Source organism: Balaenoptera physalus (genome assembly GCF_965194825.1).
Source record: "Balaenoptera physalus genome assembly, chromosome: 6".
Classification (NCBI taxonomy): Eukaryota; Metazoa; Chordata; class Mammalia; order Artiodactyla; family Balaenopteridae; genus Balaenoptera; species Balaenoptera physalus.
Window position 1 is genome coordinate 53,733,576 of NC_138885.1, and position 20,486 is coordinate 53,754,061.

The 20,486-nt window shown below is 44.5% G+C and overlaps 1 protein-coding gene across 6 annotated transcripts in view; it reads left to right on the forward strand.

The window, feature by feature from the left end:
* TANC1 (tetratricopeptide repeat, ankyrin repeat and coiled-coil containing 1) overlaps positions 1-20,486 on the forward strand; it is a 237,416-nt gene that overhangs the window by 159,331 nt on the left and 57,599 nt on the right. For all 6 annotated transcript variants that reach the window (XM_082464864.1, XM_082464866.1, XM_082464865.1 and 3 more), the window contains one exon: positions 13,266-13,529. In XM_082464864.1, coding sequence (XP_082320990.1) covers positions 13,266-13,529 — 264 coding nt within the window. The remainder of the gene's footprint in view (positions 1-13,265; positions 13,530-20,486) is intronic.

Genomic DNA, 20,486 nt, shown 5'->3' on the forward strand with positions numbered 1-20,486 from the left:
GGCTCCATGCATTTCAGCCAGAGCGTTCACTAGGCACTTCTTAAAGAGGGTTTTAGCATGCGTGGTTTGTGAAGGTCGGCCCTCCGGGGCCTGCCCTGTCCTTTGCAGATAGCACCGGCTCCATGGACAGCTGAGAGGATGAAGCATTGGCTTTTACATTCCTTGGTGTTTATTTTATAACCCTGGGCTCATTTGGTAAAAAATTTTCCAGATCAGGTGTGGCCTGCGAAGTTACAAAAATCTTCCCTCCTCACTGAGTAATTCTACTTGATGGGGATCGGGTCTGGATAGGACACACCATAGGGCAAGGAAATCCCTGCATATTGAGAAGTCTTCCCAGCTCAGTCTCAAGGTCACTGATCTCCCCACTTATTTCTGGGTGTTTGTTCTTTAGTTTCTTATAATGGCATCTGACCACTGTTTGGAGGCCAGGAGTTTCTAAGGAAACCTAACTGCCCGCACACACCCATGCCCATACCCACGAAGTAGGTGTGCGTGTGCTGAGCTGAGAGTCTGGAGACACAGAGTGTAGTCCTGACTCTTAGGCTGCCTGGCTAGGTGACTTGAGCAACATTTAATTGTATTCTTTGCACACTTCTTTCCTTCTCAAAGGAAATCAAAAGTAAGGCTTCTGATTAGGTCAGTAGTTTCTAGTCCCACGTTCACAATAGAATCAACCAGGGAATTTAAGAGCCCTTGTTTTTACATCCCATCCCAGACAGAGTGCATTCGCATTTCTGCAGGCGGGCCTGGGCGCCTGTGTGTCCCAGGCTGCAGCCTGGTGTCTTTCGGGTGAGCTATTCAGGTCTCTTGTGCGCTGAGGCCATGCTGCTATCTGACACCAGTGCTCTCCTGCACAGCTCAGCCCCTCCCTGTTGCCCGAGTGATGCACATGTCTTTGAGGGATATTTTATGTTTTATGTATGTAACCAAATGCAGTGACATTTGAGCTTTGTTTTCTCCAGTCACCTGCAATTTCTTTCAAGTGTAATTTGAAAAACCAAGCTCTGCAGGTTCATCCAGTTTTATTTTGGCGATTGCCCCAGAAGATCTGTGAGATGCCTAGGACTGGGTGGTGGGCTCTGTGAGGGGCCCGTCAGCGTGAGGAAGGCAGTCTCTTCCCTCGGTTTTCACTTGGATCAGGATCTTCTGTGGGTTTTTGTTTCATTTTTGTTTGAATTGTCTCATTGAGATATAATTTGCATACCATAATATTCACCCATTTAAACCATTGAGTGGTCTGTGTTTATTCAGTACTGTGCAACCATCACCACAATCTGATTTCAGAATATTTTTACCACTTCAAAAAGAAACCCTGTACCCTTAGAGGTCACACCTCATTTCCCCACATACCCCAGCCCTGCTCAACTGGCAATTGACTTTCTGTCTCTACAGACTGGCTAGCTCATTCTGGACATTTCATGTGAATGGTAGGTTGTGGTTTTTGTAGCAGGTTTGAATTCTTTTCACTCAGCTTCAAGCCCTTCCAGTGAGCTTATTCTGCTAATTCCCCTTTCTCATCTCACTCTGCTTCCCCACCTGCTGTTTTGTCTAACAAATTTTTCCCAGTGTTACCTCTGTTTTCATACCTCGTCTCTCTCTCTGAGCTGCCCACCACCGAAGGATGTCTGGTATTAATTTTGTGATAGCCAGATGACTTTCTTTACAGCATTCTTAGCTCTTCTGCAATGTCCTCTCCTCCTCAGAGTTTGTCTTCCTTCAAGAAATTGGCTAGTGCTACAGATTTTTTTTTTTTTTTTGACAGCATTTTACTTCTTACTCTGTGTTCTGGCATTGACGTCTCATGCCTCTGATTATGGCCAAGCCAGTTTCTTGTTTTGACAGAAACCTTTTCAATGACAGAAAACTACCCTCATTCATTCATTCATTCATTCATTCTCACTGTCTCTTTCTCTCATTGAGAGATTGCTGCTATTTTAAAGGTGTTCTAAAGAGGGAAAGGAAAAGTTGCTGGTTGGTTTTCTGCATTGTCAATGAACGACTTAACTGCAGGAGTATCGAGGCTCTTAATTAGTACTTGATTTAATACAGTCCCTGCTGAGCCCAGACTGGTTAGTCCCCCTATTACATGCTCTCCACAGCACCTCAATATTTTCAATTTACTTATTTTTTGTTTGTTTGTTTATTTTATTTTATTTTTGGCTGTGTTGGGTCTTCGTTTCTGTGTGAGGGCTTTCTCTAGTTGGCGGCAAGCGGGGGTCACTCTTCATCGTGGTGCGCGGGCCTCTCACTGTCGCGGTCTCTCTTGTTGCGGAGCACAGGCTCCAGACGTGCAGGCTCAGTAGTTGCGGCTCACGGGCCTAGTTGCTCCGCGGCATGTGGGATCTTCCCAGACCAGGGCTCGAACCCGCGTCCCCTGCATTGGCAGGCAGATTCTCAACCACTGCGCCACCAGGGAAGCCCCTCAATTTACTTATTTTTGTTTTGTTATTTACTTTTGTCTCCACATAGTTAGGGGGTCTCATTTATCTTATTCTGGCTATCTACTGGGCTCCTAGCATGGTGTTGGGTATGAGAAATTAAGGAAAGAGAATTGTGGCTACTTATCAAGTTGCATTGCAGGAGGCAATGGTTTAGTTGGTTTCTAAAGAAGCTATGTGGGATTCCCATTCCAAGTTGGCATTGTCCAGTCTTTTCATGTCGTCTGTATTTTAAGTTGTGTCTTGTCGTTAAAGTTAAATGACCCATTTCATGTCATTGAGGCTGTCCTTCCTTCCTTGGCTCAGTCAACATGTTCCCTTAACTTGGCTGAACAGGAAAAATGGCGACGATTGAGATGAAAGTGGGAGGAACCGGGAAGAGGTTCCTAAGTCCCTCTTTCAGCGAAGACCCCCCCTGCTTCATGAGACTGTGCTTTGTGCCCGGTCACCTGATCTCCTGCAGGGAGTGAGGACCATAGGTCGCCGAGAGGGAAACCCTGTGCTGGTGACAGTGTTTCTCTGTTCTCTCTCCTTCAGTGACCTGCAGAATTAGAACCTGTTGCCAAGGGACACATTGGAGGTGTGGTAGGGAGGAGAAGGAAAAACAAGCATTTCCTCTGCAGGCAGACTTACCCACAGCTCTCTGAAGAGGTGGGCGTGGCAGGGCCAGAGGAGGGACAAGCTTCCTCCTGAATCAGTACAGGGTACGCAGGTTCCGTTGCCTCTTAAGGGAGCAGGGATCTGTGACTCAGTTGTGGTTCTGTGATTGCCGGGGGTGGGCAGTGACGAACATGTCTGTTTTTATAAGGTGTAGCCTGGGAATGGCAACCTTTGGGCATCTTAACTGTTCAACAGAGTAAAATATTCAAGAACACAGTGATCCCAGTGGGCACCGATGAAGGCGAGATATCTTGGCTTCCTGCTTTGGGAGGCCCTGCAGCTGCTTGTAAAACAGGCTGGTTAAGATTCATGTTCCAGATTACACAGGGCCTGGAAAAGGGAGGAAGAGGCCTTCCATTTAATTTTCGATTTTAAGTTGTTTGAGATTTATTAACCCATGGAGCTCAGGTTGGAGTGGCAAAGGTTTGGGCGTGGGCTGACGTAAAGAGCACACAGCTGCCATGACATGGCAAGCTTTGGGGAAGCTGTAGACTCCCATCCAGGGCTCAGACCAGAGCTCCATGTACAGTATTAGCACAGTTTATTTAGGGGAGATTTCTAACAATGCTAACCCAGCCTTAAAAATTCCTGGGCCTCCCCCTTACTATTCAAGGTGACTTCCTTCATGATGATTCTATTCAGTCTAAATATTTTTGCCCAACAGATGCCGTGAAGGGAAGCTTGTGTTCCCACGTGCCCAGACAGCCTTCTCAGGCTGCCACAGGGTGCCCTGCCTGGGTTCTGTTTCTACTGGTTTTGATACATTTGCAGGTGAAGAGAATTTCCTTTTGGAATTGCTTAGTAGGAGAAAGGGCAGGCTAATGACCATGAGAGGAATTTATTGGGCCCCTTCCAGTCTCTCTCTGTGGAAGCCAAGGCCTAGCAGGCCCCTCTCCACCCCCTGCTCCACATTCACGGTGTAATGCAGAGGGGAGTGCCACTGCATCCTATTTCAGGAGCTCCAAGTTCTTCCAACATAAATGTCTTTAGAAGTTTAATAATTCTGTCATGTAGAAATACTGTCTGAGCTGGATGGGATTAACTAAATTCCCTACAAATCTCTTTTTTTTTTTTTTTTTAAAGTAAAATTCCTTACTCTTTACATAATAAAATCATTGGCATTACCTAGAAGTTAGTGTCTGATTTTCAAATCTGCAATGTGAAAACCTTCCAAATGTGACACCAGCTGTACTCAGTCACCATGAAGCAGCTTTTTAATTATTTGCTTTGAAAAGGAAGACTTTATAAAGAAGTAGCATTTAAAGGTATTTCCTCCATGATGGAAAGAACATTTTTTCTTAGTGACACTCCCTTGAATATAACTTGCTTCCAGCTGTTACAAATGGAAATTGTAGACTATTAATCCCGGCTTAGAAAAAAATTAAGTACAGGCAGATCTCAGGGATATTGCAGGCTTGATTCCAGAACGCCATAACAGAACGAATATCGCAATAAAGCGAGTCACATGAATTTTTTTGTTTCTTAAAGTGTATAAAAGTTGTACTGTAGTCTGTTAAGTGTGCAACAGCATTATGTCTAAAGAAAAAAGCAATGTACTTACCTTAATTAAAAAATACTTTATTGCTAAAAAATGCTGACCATCATCTGTGCCTTCAGCGAGTTGTAATCTTTTTGCTGGTAGAGGGTTTGAAATATTTCGAGAATGACCAAAATGTGACACAGAGACATGAAGTGAGCAAATGCTGTTGGAAAAATGGCGCCCTTAGACTTGCTCGATGCCGAGTTGCCACAAACCTTCAATTTGAAAAAAACCCAATTTCTGTGAAGTGCAGTAAAACATAGTATGCCTGTATGTGTATTCATTGGAATCTGTGTGAAAACCAATCTGATTTAAAAAAAGAAAACATCACTGAAAATAGCGGGCTTTAAAGCACTTTTTGATTTAAAGATACTGCTTAATTTTTGTTTATGTCCATATCATGTTCAATATTTTATGTGTGTGTGTATTTATTTCAAAGAAATGGGCTATTTATTTAGGAAGAAAGAGGATGGATGTTGGATGAGGAGAAACAAATAAACCTCAGCTTTCCTATCAAGATTTAAAACAATAATAAATCCTTCCTATCCATTAATGATAGAGGTGCTCAGAAGAAGGATTTCCAGGTAGCAATTTGAAAAATTCTGGCAGAGAGAGAGGCCATTAAAAGTCAGCCATCCCTTCCATTTCCTTTCTCTGCCACTTGCTCGTACCTGCTGACATTTATAATCTCCCAGTGGCTTTCATAGCATGTTGGATGGGTTTCCTTTTGAGAGTTGGTGTTAGGACAGCCCCATGAAGGGAGGGGAGGGGGTTCTGAGTGTCAGACGGCCACATCTCACCTCTCACCCCACCATCTCCCACATTGGGTGTGTCTTCTGAGCAGAGCAGGTGTGTCTCCACCTGCCCTGCTGGCCCACACCTGAGCCACTGCATTCCACCAGGCCAGGTAGCTTTCAGGATGATTAAGTGCTCAGAATTTTAAAAGGGTAAAGCAAGAACTCAGGCTTTTCCTGCTGCCTTTCCCCTTTCTCTGGGGGGCGGGGGAGGGAGCTTACATTTGCTCTCCCCCTGCTCACTTTGAAGCTGGGAGGCAGGTATACTTTTTTTTTTTTAATTTATTTATTTGTTTGTTTTTATTTTTGGCTGTGTTGGTATACATTTAGGCAGGGGAATTACCGTCACAGGAATGTTGCTCCTGCAAAAGTGGCTTGCAGTGAAATACCGGCCACTTGATTAGGATCCTTGCTGGAGTTTGATAATATTTGTTCTTCTGCCCAGTTGCTTAGGACATAAAGAAAAGTTACCCTGGGCTGACTTTTGTCTTCCTGCATCTCTCTTCTTTGCCTTTCCTAGGCTTGCAAAATGAAAGTGATTCCAGAGGTAGCTTTAGACCTTTTATTTCCTGGACTTTGTGTCCCAAGGGAGATGATCAGATGCAGAGAGGCACACAAAGAGGAATTAATTGTACTTTATTTTCATTTTTAACTTGTTGTAACTCCTGTCCTTTTGATTTTATGCTAATACTGCTTTGTTGCCACCTGTCTTGCCTTGCTTGCTACTAAATTGAAATGCTTTGAAATTGATTTGGTAATAACTATTTAGAGTGTTTCAAATCTGTGTTACTATTCATTTTGCTACACTGCCTGCAATTTAAAAAATCATCCTTAATTATAGAAGCTTTTTAATCTCTTGGGTGAAGGAGGAAAATTTGCTTTTACATATATAATTTGGTAACATACTTAACATGGGAAAGAAGTCCTTGGCGGTGATGCGAGTTAGCAAAGCGCTTGCTATACTTGTATTCAGACTGTGGTTGGATTCTCCGGGCTGTTTTGTTGGAAGCATTCATTGGCACCGACTGCATACCAGGAGCACATTTTTTCAGTACTGGGACAACAGAGATAGGCACAGTATCTACTTTAAAACTTGTTTACCTGTGGAACCAAAGAATGGTCTCCTGCCCTTTGAAACTTGGGCAAGTTGTCACTAGCTGAAAAGGGTTTAAAACATGGCAGTGCACTCTGATGGAAGGTGTATGCCGTAGGTGCATAATAATACCAACCACTATTAGTGCTTCATGCTTTTTTCTGGAAGAGTCCAGAATTCTGTGGAGTCATTGGACTAAGTCAGAAGTGCCAGCGTCTAGGCCTTTGGTGTTCGGGTTATGCGAAGACTTACCAGGACACCGCGTCACATGCTATTGCTAGAAAACTTGCTGTTGTTCAGGTCCGCGGGCTGTTCTCGGGAGGCCGCTGCCTGCCCTGTCCCACTGAGGCTGGGCCATGCGGGGTGGGGCTGAGGTTGGATGGTGTGGCCGAGTGAGGAGGCCTGTCCTCCCCTCCCCCACTGCCCTGCCCCAGCTGCCCCTTCGGGCGTCTCCACGTGAGAGGCCCGCCGAGCGCTGCTGTGACCGCGTGGCTGTGGCTCGGGCCCCTGGCCTCGCTGCCTGTCACAGCAGAGAGCGCCTTGTGCACAGCCGTGAGAGCGCTGAGCCAGGGATTTGGGACAGAGACCTGTCTGTCACAAGCCAAAGCGCAGGGCCCTCGGTGGTTCCACAGGGCTGGCCAGAGGAGCCACGCGCTGCTGTCCATGCAGAGTGGCGGGAGGAGGGGCCAGAGGTGACTCAGGCCACCGCCCCCCCTCCCCCCGCCCCCCCCCCGCCCCACATCCTGCCAGGCAACGTCGCGTTGTGCCTTCGCAGGCCCCTCGCCTTGCTGGGCTGCCGGAGGTGAGAGCAGTGCCCCAGGGCGGCGGCGAGCCGCAGACTTCGTTCCCTGCGGTTTGTTAGTATGTGGGTGGGGCGGAGGGAGAAGCACAGTCTGGCATTTCTGGTCAGAAGGTTTCCTGCAGGCTGGTTTCATCCTTCATCCTTGCAGTCTTCCCCCTTTGTCACTCGGGGAAGTGCAGAGTGTGGCACGGCAGCCTGCACCGTGTGAGGCGTGAGTGCACAGCAGAGGAGTGCACCGAGTGCTGTCGGGTCCCAAGGACCAGGTAGTGGGCCCGTGGCTTCCTGGACCTGTCACTTGGATCTGGCCCCAGCCTCGGTGGGACGTTCTTCGCTTTCTAGAGTTGTTGGTGATCTTTATGCAGTCGGGTCAAAGAGACAGCGTCTGCACTAGTTGGATTTTCCTTTTTTACTCACTTCTTCCCTTCCTCCACTTTCATAAGCAACCAGTCTATTTCTTTCTTGTTTGGTCTCTAATTCTTTGGTCCCGTGTTTTAACTTTTAGACTCTTCCCGTCAACCATTAAACTGGATATAGAAGCTGAAAGATGTTTGGGTTTTCTTAGTGCTCCTTTAGTTTTCTTCAGTTGTATGGGGAGGAAAGCATTCTTGGGTCCTTGTGATATACGAGGCACTTTACATATGCTCTTCTATCTGATTTTCTCTCCCAGGAAGAGAGTTTATAAAGAACAGGGCCTGGGCATGATTAACACTATTATAATATTCATGTTAGCCACTACTGTTGTTCTTATTTTCTAGGGATACTTATTTATTTATATTTCATCCCTCCCTAGTGGATTTGAAATGCTCATAGGCATTTACTAAAACAAGATTTTTCTTTTTCAGGGAAGATATGAGTTGGGAAAGAGTGAGAGAAAAGATGAAGTCAGCAGTCAGGTTCATAAGATTTTATTAATTTTGCTTATAAGTGGGCAGAAAGTTTTAAGATTCCTAGTATCCTGTGTAAAGAGAGAAACACAATCAAACACACAAGATGATGTTAGTAAGGTGAGACAAAAATGTGCCCATTCCTAGTAGTGGGCCCAGAGAGACATACCCCCTTGTGGGTCCTCAAAAGAGGAAAAGCCAAAGTTTGAACCAAGCCCCTTGCACTTTTCACCTCTTGTCTTTTCCAGAGCTCAGAGAGAGAAGAATTTGGCTCTGTGTATATGTTTGATATCAATGGCCCTTAGTTTCTAAATAATTCTGGACTAATGCCTTAGTCAATTTAATGTATTTCTATCTATCTATCTATTTATTTTTGGCTGTGTTGTGTCTTTGTTGCTGTGTGTGGGCTTTCTCTAGTTGCAGTGAGCAGGGGCTACTCTTCGTTGCGGTGCGCGGGCTTCTCATTGTGGTGGCTTCTCTTGTTGTGTAGCACAGGCTCTAGGCCTGCGGGCTTCAGTAGTTGTGGCACGCAGGCTCAGTAGTTGTGGCTCGCAGCTCTAGAGCGCAGGCTCAGTAGTTGTGGCGCACAGGCTTAGTTGCTTCATGGCATGTGGGATCTTCCCAGACCAGGGATTGAACCCATGTCCCCTGCACTGGCAGGCGGATTCTTAACCACTGTGCCACCAGGGAAGTCCCTTAATTTATTTCTTGATGTTCTTTTAAACCTACAACTTGATTTAGATCCCACCAAACTACTTACTGGGCCCTGGACTTTACTGTTTTTTTGGTTTTTTTAATTCTATTTCAAGTGAATGTTCAACATATGAAAGAACCTTCAATAGGCAAAGAGGGGATGAGGGAAAGTTGGGAAGGAGAAGGAATCATTTTTTTGCAGTGCCATATATAGCAAAACGTTTAATGACTGAGTGGGTCTCTATCTCTGCGTCCCCCTCTCCCAGTCAGACTCTCTCCTGGCTGCTGTGAGCCCACGACTGGCCTCTCGCCACTAGCCCCTGCCCAGGGGCTGCTGTTTTTAACAAGGCAGATGTCATGAACTGCAAAATACTTTTTAGCCACAGATACTTTACAGAACTCCTTTTACATGTTGAGAATTGTACAAGGCAAAGGGAGTTTTAATACACACTGCATGTGCAGTCAAAAGGACTGGTATTGGACATACCACCAACTGTGTGTATGTGTGTGTGTGTGTGTGTGTGTGTGAGAGAGAGAGAGAGAGATCAGTTTCTCCCCAGTGTGTTTCCATATCTATAAAGTGGGATTGATGGTTCTCAGCCTTTCCACCTCTTCTCTCGTGTTGTGGTGATCATGTATATGTCTTAACATAATTAGAAAGTGCTTTGGAGGTGGTGTAGCCCTGTGCACTAGTAGGTCTGGTTAAATGTGCTGTTTCTACAGAGGAAGATAGCCTCCTGTCCTTGGCTAAAAGGAATTTTCAAGTTACATGGGGGAGTCAGAAGTAGTAGCACATGAGAATCAATGAGCAGTACCAAACCTAATTTCATACTGACTTGTAAGGCACAGCCAACCTCGTAGCTTGGTACAACTTAAGGCCTGATAAGTTGCTCATTTTACAGAATCCTGTGTGTTTGCAGAGTGACTGAGACCCAGCCTGAGTGATGGTGGCAAGTCTTAATTGACGAACACTGGCATCTATAGTAGTTGAAGGAATAAGATGTTAGAATTTTTGAGTTGAATTTGTTAGGGAACTTTTCAAGATTATCCAGTCTCTGGAAAATGTCAAATGACACTGATTTTTTAGAGCTTTTTTTTTTTTTTTTAAAGGAAACATCATAGTTAGGATGTTGCCCTGTGTGTGTTAAAACTTGAAGGCGACTGGGTTAACTTAATTAGGAGTTTATTTCTGTTAGCTTGGAAGAAGAATAGGTATTCTTTGAGTAGCTTGTCATTTGTTATAAGAAATACTTTCCCTTTCTTGGAGACCGTGGAGCTTCCCTCTTCGGTGTGCTTCCTAGGTCGTGTGGGAGAACTGGGGCCTTTATCTGCCCCACTGGATCTGCTTCAGAGCTGCATTGTGCCTGAACCGAGATGAAAGTTCACTGCCTGGACTTCCAGCCGTCAGCCTGGGTCTGGTACTGGATCCCAGGGAGGAATGTTGTGAGGTGGGGCAATCTTAATGGAGCATCTTTGGGGGAGGGCCCTGGCTCCAGAGCTCCTCACCTGCCTGCCTCTGAGAGGGCCCTGGTGAGTGTGGACTCTGGAACACATCCCTTAGTTGAACTTCATGAGGGCAGCGGGAGAGTCTCCTACTTACACACATACTGTAAACTCGTAATATCCTCCTTTTGAAATCGTGGCCCCATCTGGGACTTCTCTTCCCAGCTGCTGTTCCCTGCAGCTGGGGGCCTTCTTCCTCCACCTCCTTCCCTTCCGCTCACTGCCACGACCTGAATGGTGCCACTCATCAGGGCCTGGGCACCTGTGGCTGTGCTGACAGAACTGGGCTTTCAGCCTGTCCCTGCAGCCCATGAGCCCTGACCAGAATGTCCCTGCCTAGCTGCTGCTTGGGTCCCGGAAGCCCTGCTTCTGGTGCTGTCACTGGTAACAGGGAGTAGGGAAGTCCCGGTTCCTGTTCCCACTGCTTGAGGTCTGAGTTAGGATCAGATCCTTAGGGGTTTGATTCTGAAGTGCATGGCACTTAGGGAGAGCCAATGAGAAAGAACATCACTCCGACAATGTTTGTTTTTCACCTTAAGAATATATGCCCCCAGATAAAACAGCCACAACATAAAAACCAGACCAGTCACCCCAGCCGCTTTCTGTAACTTAGGTGTTGGGGTAGCCTGGGAACCTAATTACAACATGCCTGCAGGAAAAGCGTTCTGAGTCCTGAGCACTGGACTTTTTTTTTTTTTTTTTTTTAAGAAAGTTAAACAGGTCTACAAAGCTTTTTTTTTTATGATCCATTTATTTATTTATTTATTTATTTATGGCTGTGTTGGGTCTTTGTTTCTGTGCGAGGGCTTTCTCTAGTTACGGCAAGTGGGGGCCACTCTTCATCGTGATGCGCGGGCCTCTCTATCACGGCCTCTCTTGTTGCGGAGCACAAGCTCCAGACGCGCAGGCTCAGTAGTTGTGGCTCACGGGCCTAGTTGCTCCGTGGCATGTGGGATCTTCCCAGACCAGGGCTCAAACCCGTGTCCCCTGCATTGGCAGGCCGACTCTCAACCACTGCGCCACCAGGGAAGCCCTGATCACTGGACTTTTAAATGAAAGTTTGGAACACAGTCACAGCTTATTAATAGGGTTATCATTAGTAACTAATTACCATTGAGGCAATAATCTCATTAATAAATTAGAGTATTCCTGTGATGCCCTTAGCACAATCCGTGATATATACAGTAACCTTCAATAAATATCAACTGCTGCTATTACTACCACCACCTGCATTTTTAGGGTGGAAAGAGTCATACTTAATATACGTATGCTCGTATGAATGATCCATTTAAAAAACACACAATGGAGACTGTGATCGATTCCAAATAGATGGAGAGATTAGTATTAATACGCCTGCTAGAAAACTTGGAAATGCTGGGAGTAATGACAGGTACCCTAAAGATGTGACAGGCCCATCTCAAATCAGCTTACACTTTGGTTAGAGACATAATGTCAACAATCCTGAACCAATAACAGTGAGATTGAACGTAGTTTGTTCATTTGCTCATTTGTTGGATAAGCAAACATTTACTGAGCACTGAGTATGTGCTCAGAAAAGGGAAGGGATCAGCTCGTGGTGAATGCTCTAAGGAGGCTTCAGCATGTAGAAGGGATTTTTAAACAGGGAGATAAGCAGTGGGTGATAAGTCCAGGCTGGGGCAGCAGGAGCAAAGATAGTTTTAGAATTGTGACAGGATACCCTGCGGTTGCATCACAGGAGGAAATGGTTTTGTCCTTACTTCTAAACCATAAAGAGCATTGTAAAAATAAACAAAACAAAACCCCTTCAGACCCTTTGATCCTAGATAACAGACTGTGTTGGAGCTAATTCACCAGTCTGCTGATAAAGTGTGTATCATCGGGGTATGTTGAAGAAGCAGCTTAATCCAGGCAGCTGGGTCCTGAATGCCCTCTGACCTTGTGCACTCCCATTTAAGTGTTGCAGTTAAGGGCCTGAGCTGCTGGGATCCAAATAAAGATCAGAGGACCTGGCCTCTATTCTCAAGGACTCAAGCCAGTGTTGCTTGCAAGCGGATCACATATGGCTCAGCGTCTTTAAATCAGAAGTGGCTGTTTGTAGATTTGTGGAGTGAATGCTGCTGCCTTCCTTCATCATATCCGTCCTCTTTTGCCAAGATGTTTTTCCATCCTGCTTTTCTTAGAAGAGGTTAAATTTTAATTCTGCCGTCAAGTGTCCCTTTCCATGCTTGCGTATTCCCGGCGCTGGTTACGTAGAGGTTTCCATTCTAAGCTGCTAAAGGAATAAAGTCAAGTCAGCCTCTCTGGATCGTCTTGAACAGATGTTATAAAGTTTTAATTCTAAGGATCAAATTTCTGTTTGACTTTATAATCGTATTTTTGTTTTATAGATTTCTCTCCTGCATCTTTTCTGTATTAGCTATTGTGCTGCCCTGCCCCCTCTCTTTATACACAAATGTTATTAATTTGGGAAAAATACTTAAAGGTTCAAGGGAATTTAATGAGATTTGAATTCTTTTGTGAGCAATTCATCTTTGTTAAAAGACAAGGCTATATCATTTCCAAATTACATAGATGTCCTGTTAGCTCTCAGATACTTTTAGACAGCTTTTTCATTATCTTCTTATCAGAGTTTTCTTTTTCCTCCCCTGTAGAATGATTTAGCAGTTTATTTCCCCTGATAAGCAACATTCTTCTGATTTACTAAAATACACTGTATGAAACATACTTTGATAAAAATCTGTGCGGGCCAGAAAACTTTCCATTGATCATGGGGAAGGGTGTGTGCGTGTGCGTGTGTGCGCGTGTGTGTGTGAACTCTCAACAGCCCCAGCAATTCCTGGCTTCCTTCAAAGTATTTTGGTCTCTCATTTCAGCCACAATTACAAGTTCATCCGAAAATGATGACCGGAGTGGCTCCAGTTTGGAATGGAATAAGGACGGAAGCCTAAGGTTAGGGGTACAGAAGGGAGTGCTTCATGACCGCAGGGCAGATAATTGCTCCCCAGTGGCAGAAGAGGAGCCCCCTGGGCCAGCGGAGAGTGTGCTGCCCAAAGCCGAAGCCTCAGTTGGAGATGGTCCGGTCCCTTATTCTCAGAGCTCCAGCTCGCTAATAATGCCACGGCCCAACTCAGTTGCAGGTAAGGCCACCTTCTCCCTGGAATGGTGATCTCACTGGGTCTGAGGTGCCCCCTGCTCACTCTCTTCACTTGGGAATCTAATCCAGACACAGGCCAACCTTGTGATCATGGGTCAGGCCCTTACCTTTTGTAGGCCTTAGTTTACCCATCTGTCAACATGAGGGTAAACCCATATGTAAACATAAGGCTGCACTTAATGGTCTTTAAGTGACCCTTCCCCTCTGGAATTCTTTAAATCTAATATTTAGACTATATGGCTCTTTGTGTTTGAGGGAAGAAAGCACCAAGAACACTGTCCTTGTTTTTTGTTATTTTGAGCCGGAGTTAATTCAGGATTTACAGCTTGGTCAGTGGGAATTGTTGTTTAGAATGAGTTTGTTAATATTAGCTCAAAGAATTTCTAATCCAACTTTCAAACTAATTTTTTGTAATTGAGGCCCATCACATAGATACGAGGCCCAATTTTTGTATAATTCAGTTTTAAGGGAGCTCATAGTTTAAAACATAAGCAGCAGGAAAGAGAGCTCTCCATCAAGGAAATGAAAATAGATGAGACAGACCTGCCTTCAGCAAGATGTGGCAGCCAGAGCTGAGAAGAGAATGCAGAAGTGGTGACTGGTGCTGGCTGACTGGTCAGTGAGTGGTTGTGAGGCAGGGAGACTAGTTCTCAGTGGGTGGGGAAGGGAACTCGGCATCTGAGCTGTCTTGCCTGCTTTAAGGTCCCAAGTTTCTAAACTCAGTGCTCTTCTGTTGAATTTAGAAGAGGAACTTGTTTTGATCATTCTTTGTTACCAGCGAGGCGCTTTAAATTTCTCCTCTGCCAAGGCCTGGACCCAGGATCTTTCTTCCTACATCAAAGGATTTCTCTGTGATTTTATATTGCTCCTTTGGGATGTGCCAGGCTGCTCTGGTTGTTATTGGGTGTGTTTTACAATGGAACTCTGAAGCAGCTGATAAATAAATGGCCCTAATGGAAAAGTTCAGAGACACAGCTCTTAATTCAGTTTCAAAGGGATTTGGCGTGCCTGCCAGAGGGAAGTACTGAGAGCTTTATGCGTATTGAGTGATGATTCTTCCAGAAGCTTTTGTGTCCTCCCACCACCCTCCCACTATCTACGGCATAACATGTTGCACCCAAGGCATTTTAGACCATTTTTACTTGGATATGATGAATGGTTCATTTGTATTATCCCATTACTTCATAGCTTTATTGACTTCAACAAAATAGCAAACTCATATTCAATTTAATGAAGCTATTTCAAAATTAGGAAACACATTAATAAATTACTTTAACAGTGGTAAAAGGACCCCCTTTCGGGTTATGTTTTCTGCTTGATGTTCTTTTATGTGGTTTCCTGCCACGTGAAGTGACAGTGGGTATGAGCTGAGTGTTTCCAGGAGACTGCAGTGATTATAGAGCAGGCCTTTCTGATTTCTGCTCTGCTCATTCATTAGCATCTATGGATGCACTTGAACTGGACCTCCTGTGGAATTGGGAGGGTTTTACCTCTGGTGTTGAGCAGTGACTGCCTAGCCTGATGGGTTTGCTCATTTCTCCGTGTTGCATATTTTATAAACTAAAAACATATTTTGGAAGGAAGTAGTATCGATTCTGCTAACAAGCTGGGAGTCTGGTAGATTCTTCATTGCCTACCCTCTTACCCCTAAAGCTGAACCTCAGTTAAGAGGGAATGCCAAGAGTTTTCAAGTATCATTGAAAAGAATAAAAGACTCAGGTTATAGGCTATATGCAGTGCTGTTTATCTAGGGATTAGAAGGCAGGCTGCTACAAACAGGGCAGTAGGCAACGCTCAGTGTTCGAAGGATTGAAGTAAAATGGGAAGGACCGTATACTGAAATCTCTCGGAAGTGTTTGCACGTCAAGATCCATGTAAACACAGAGAAATTGCCGTTTGATAGGAAAGCTCTTTTCGTACGTGAGGGCAGAGTAAGGATTAGCAGGTGAAGGAAGGGTGATGCCAGCTTCCCCAAGGGACATGGTTCCCCTGGGGGGGTGAGGATATGGAAACAAGTTCCTAAGGCTGCCTGCCTGTACTGTCACTGAGCCTGTTACAGAGAACTGGAGTTGTCGCTTCAGTGTTAACTGTCTCGTACAGTGAAATTTTTTGGTCAAAGATTATGAAAGTAAGTTGGCCAGCTATGGTGATTGTTTTGCTCTACAGAGATTTTTCTTTGTAAAAGCATTTGTTGAAGTGGAATTGATTTAGAAAGCTGCAGTCAGGTTATTACTGTATATGCCACATCAAAATGTATGACACGGACACCTTATTCCTTCATTAAAAAGCAGAATGAGAAGCCTTTAAAATGATATCTTGGATAATCCAGAAGTTGGGTAATTGGGTTCTACCTGTTTTTAAAAATATTTATTTATTTATTTATTTTGGCTGCGCTGGGTCTTAGTTGTGGCACGTGAGATCTTCGTTGTCGCATCTTTTGTTGTGGCATGGGGACTCTTTTCTTTTTTTAATATTTGAGTATTATTTTATTTTTTTATACAGCAGGTTCTTATTAATTATCCATTGTATATATATTAGTGTATACATGTCAATCCCAGTCTCCCAATTCATCCCACCACCACCACCCCTGACCCGCCCTGCTTTCCCCCCTTGGTGTTCATACGTTTGTTCTCTACATCTGTGTCTCAATTTCTGCCCTGCAAACCAGTTCATCTGTACCATTTTTCTAGGTTCCACATATATGCGTTAGTATACGATACTTGTTTTTCTTTTTCTGGCTTACTTCACTCTGTATGACAGTCTCTAGATTCATCCACATCTCTACAAATGACCCAATTTCGTTCATTTTTATGGCTGAGTAATATTCCATTGTATATATGTACCACATCTTCTTTATCCATTCGCCTGTCGATGGGCATTTAGGTTGCTTCCATCACCTGGCTATTGTAAATAGTGCTTCAGTGAACATTGGGGTGCATGTGTCTTTTTGAATTACGGTTTTCTCTGGGTATGTGCCCAGTAGTGGAATTGCTGGGTCATATGGTAGTTCTATTTTTAGTTTTTTAAGGAACCTCCATACCGTTCTCCATAGTGGCTGTATCAATTTACATTCCCACCAACAGTGCAAGAGGGTTCCCTTTTCTCCACACCCTCTCCAGCATTTGTTGTTAGTAGATTTTCTGATGATGCCCATTCTAACTGGTGTGAGGTGATAACCTCATTGTAGTTTTGATTTGCATTTCTCTAATAATTAGTGATTCTTTTTTTTTTAATTGGAGTATAATTGCTTTACAATGTTGTGTTAGTTTCTGCTATACAGTGAAGTGAATCAGCTATATGTATACATATGTCCCTTCCCTCTTGGACCTCCCTCCCCCCCATCCCCCATCCCATCCACCTAGGTCGTCACAAAGCACCAAGCTGAGCTCCCTGTGCTATACAGCAGGTTCCCACTAGCTATCTGTTTTACACATGGTAGTGTATTTATGTCAAACCTAATCTCCCAGTTTGTCCAACCCTCCCCTTCCCCCTCTGTGTCCACATGTCCGTTCTCTAGATCTACGTCTCTATTCCTGCCCTATAGATCGGTTCATCTGTACCATTTTTCTAGATTCCACATATATGCATTAATATACGATATTTGTTTTTCTCTTTTTGGCTTACTTCACTCTGTATGACAGTCTCTAGATTCATCCACATCTCTACAAATGACCCAATTTCATTCCTTTTTATGGCTGAGTAATATTCCATTGTATATATGTCCCACATCTTCTTTATGTATTCATCTGTCTTCAGACATATAGGTTGTTTCCATGTCCTGGCTATTGTAAATACTGCTGCAGTGAACATTTGGGGTGCATGTGTCTTTTTAATTTATGGTTTTCTCAGGGTATATGCCCAGTAGTGGGATTGCTGGGTCGTATGGTAGTTCTATTTTTAGTTTTTTAAGGAACCTCCATACTGTTCTCCATAGTGGCTGTATCAATTTACATTCCCACCAACAGTGCAAGAGGGTTCCCTTTTCTTCACACCCTCTTTAGCATTTATTGTTTGTAGATTTTTTGATGATGGCCATTCTGACTGGTGTGAGGTGATACCTCATTGTAGTTTTGATTTGCATTTCTCTAATAATTAGTGATGTTGAGCATCCTTTCGTGTGCCCCTTGGCCATCTGTATGTCCTCCTTGGAGAGATGTCTAGGTCTTCCGCCCATTTTTTGATTGGGCTGTTTGTTTGTTTTTTTTGATATTGAGCTCCATGAGCTGTTTGTATATTTTGGAGATTAATCCTTTGTCTGTTGCTTCATTTGCAAATATTTTCTCCCATTCTTAGTTGCGGTATGTGGGCTTCTTAGTTGCGGCATGCAGGATCTAGTTCCCCCACCAGGGATCCAACCCGGGCCCCCTGCACTGGGAGCATGGAGTCTTACCCACTGGACCACCAGTGAAGTCCCTGGGTTCTACCTTTTGGACTACCTGTTTTTGTCTTTTGAAATTCTAAGTGAATCACAGAACACTGTGTTTAGTGTAGGAAACCAACAAGCAAAATTACCAGCCAATTTTCTTGAAACTCTAACTGGTAATTGCCCTGGACTTAATGGTATTTACCTTTGATAGGTTAATCCGTGGTGTTTCAACAGATGTTTCCCTTTGCTCAGCTTAGAGAAGTCTCCCTCTGCTTCTCCCTCCACCTACTCCACCCCCACCCCCTTTTCCCCCCCAAAAACCCTCTTTCCTGCAGCATCTTAAAATGTACCTCTCACCCAGATGTTAGACACAATGTATGTATGCAGTGAGTATAAATTAATTATAATTAATTTAACTGTAGAGATACTAGCAGTAGGTTTATTGCAGCATGAAATTATTGCTTCCTCTCTGATTTTTCTGGGCCCTGTATAGTGTTCAGGCTTTTGAAAGCATTTATTGTTAAATACCAGAAGCGAACTAGTTTTTGTAGTGTCCGAGCATCCGTAGGCACGTGTGAGAGGACAGCACGTCAGCCTGGTCACCTGATCAGCTGGGTGGGCGTCTCCTGGGCGCGGTGCTAAGCAGCTGCAGCGTCACTGCTGTTCCTATTCCATCCATCTCAGTGGCTGTGATGATACCTTAGAAAGCAGAGGGAGCTGGCAGCTGGTGGCTTGCAGCCCTGCTGAGCAGTGGTCCATTTCAAAGCAGCATATTCATGTTTTAAATAGAGCTCTGGAGTTACTGGGGCCGCTCTGTTGCTTGCTTCAGAGCTGAAGCTGTGGTGACTGGATATCTGAAAAGAGGCATTCGAAACTCCACTGTCTTCTGCCTCTGTGTCAAACTAGGGCTTTTTTGCAACCCTTTCTTTGGCATGCCCTTCCTAGTCTCTTCTTCTTAAACCTTTCGGTTGCTATACAAGATCATGAACTGGATGTCATGTTTTGACGGGTCAGGGTGGAAAGGCAAATGGGAAACCTTTGGAGGCTGCAGGCGTCTTTGTGCTCTCCGGGGCTGAAGCAGCAGCAGGTCAGGCAGTCGTGGCTCTTCCAGCTCTGAACTGAACCGGCTTGTGGATTGTTCTACCTCAGCCTTCAACATGTGCGTTTATTCACAGTGAGGCGTGCTGAGGAGGGGGGCATTTGCAGAGGCCCGAGTCAGAGTCCCAGGTCCCAGGTGGGAGCCTGGAAATACGTTCCAAGCTCTGTTATTAGAGGGAGCCAGGGTGATGGTTGTGGTCCTTGTGGCCCTCCGAGAAGTTTCACGTGCCCTGGTTGTGAAGGACCTGGAGAGAAGCTAGAGGTTGCCATTGGATTCCCATAATTTAGGCCCATGTGGAAGTCCTGCATAAGGAGTTAGCTGAATCTTTCTAACAGGAAAGATTTGGGTGGCATATTGACGTAATGTGTACAGGGTGTGTGAACAGGCTGTGGATATGCACTGAAGAAGCATCAGTGTGTGCTTTTTTAGAGTCAGGGTGTCTGATCTTTCTCCATGGCCTGGGAAGGTGAGTAGGGCACGTGGTTGATTGCCCTTTGGAGACTGCAGCAAGAGGGGACACACCGTCACAGAGCCAGGCCGTGGAGCCACGCAGGTGCCTGTTGAATGAAGGAGTGAGAGGAGGTGGTGCTACCAGTGAGGAAGAAAAGGACCGAGGCCTTAGGAGGGGAAGTAGGAAGGGCCTAGGTCGGGCAGGTGGTCCTGGTCGGTGGTCGGCAGCTGTGTCAGAGCCCGTGGGGTAACCAGAGGGTTTTCAGCAGGCAGACAGTCCAACTTGACTTCTGTTCCTCCAAAGTTTGTTGCACTAATGATTTCACCAGTCCTTAGAAGTCTTAGCCCTGGGAATATGAGTCCCTCTCCCCCATCATTTACCCTCAAATGATATCTGTATTTTATCATCCTGTAAGATAATCATATGTCTAGGATTGTCAGTACTTTATAATTGGACTACTTAACCCACAAACCAAATTAGGTTTAATGTTATTTAGATTTTTCTCATTGTGACCTAGGATGTGTATGTAAATAAGAGGAGGTTCCTTTATTTTTTTTTTTTAAGGCAAAAACATGTACTGTATATTTGCTTGAAAGATTTGCTAAGAATTAACAAAATTATTTTGTACTGATTATTTTTATAATTGAACTGATGTATGCTTCAGTTAACGATCCTTAATGCTTTTTAACAGGTAGCTATGTGCTATGAGTCTTATTGATTTGATCAGAGGTAAATGTGATTACTTATTTTTAGAATTAAAAAAATGCATACATAGATGTAATATAGTATAATATGTAGTCTATAATGTATACATAAAAATTTGAAGCTTTCTGATAAAGTCCACTCGGCTACTTTTACCACCAAAAGCTGACTTTTAGGGTTCTGAGCACTGTGGAATTGTCCGTGCAGAATCTGCTCACTTAGTTAACAAGGTTGGAATTCCAGCAACAGCAGAAGGCTCCCTGGAGCTGCAGAGAAGACAAGTCACCGTGCTGCGTGTTTGCAGTCAGTACTGAGTGACCCT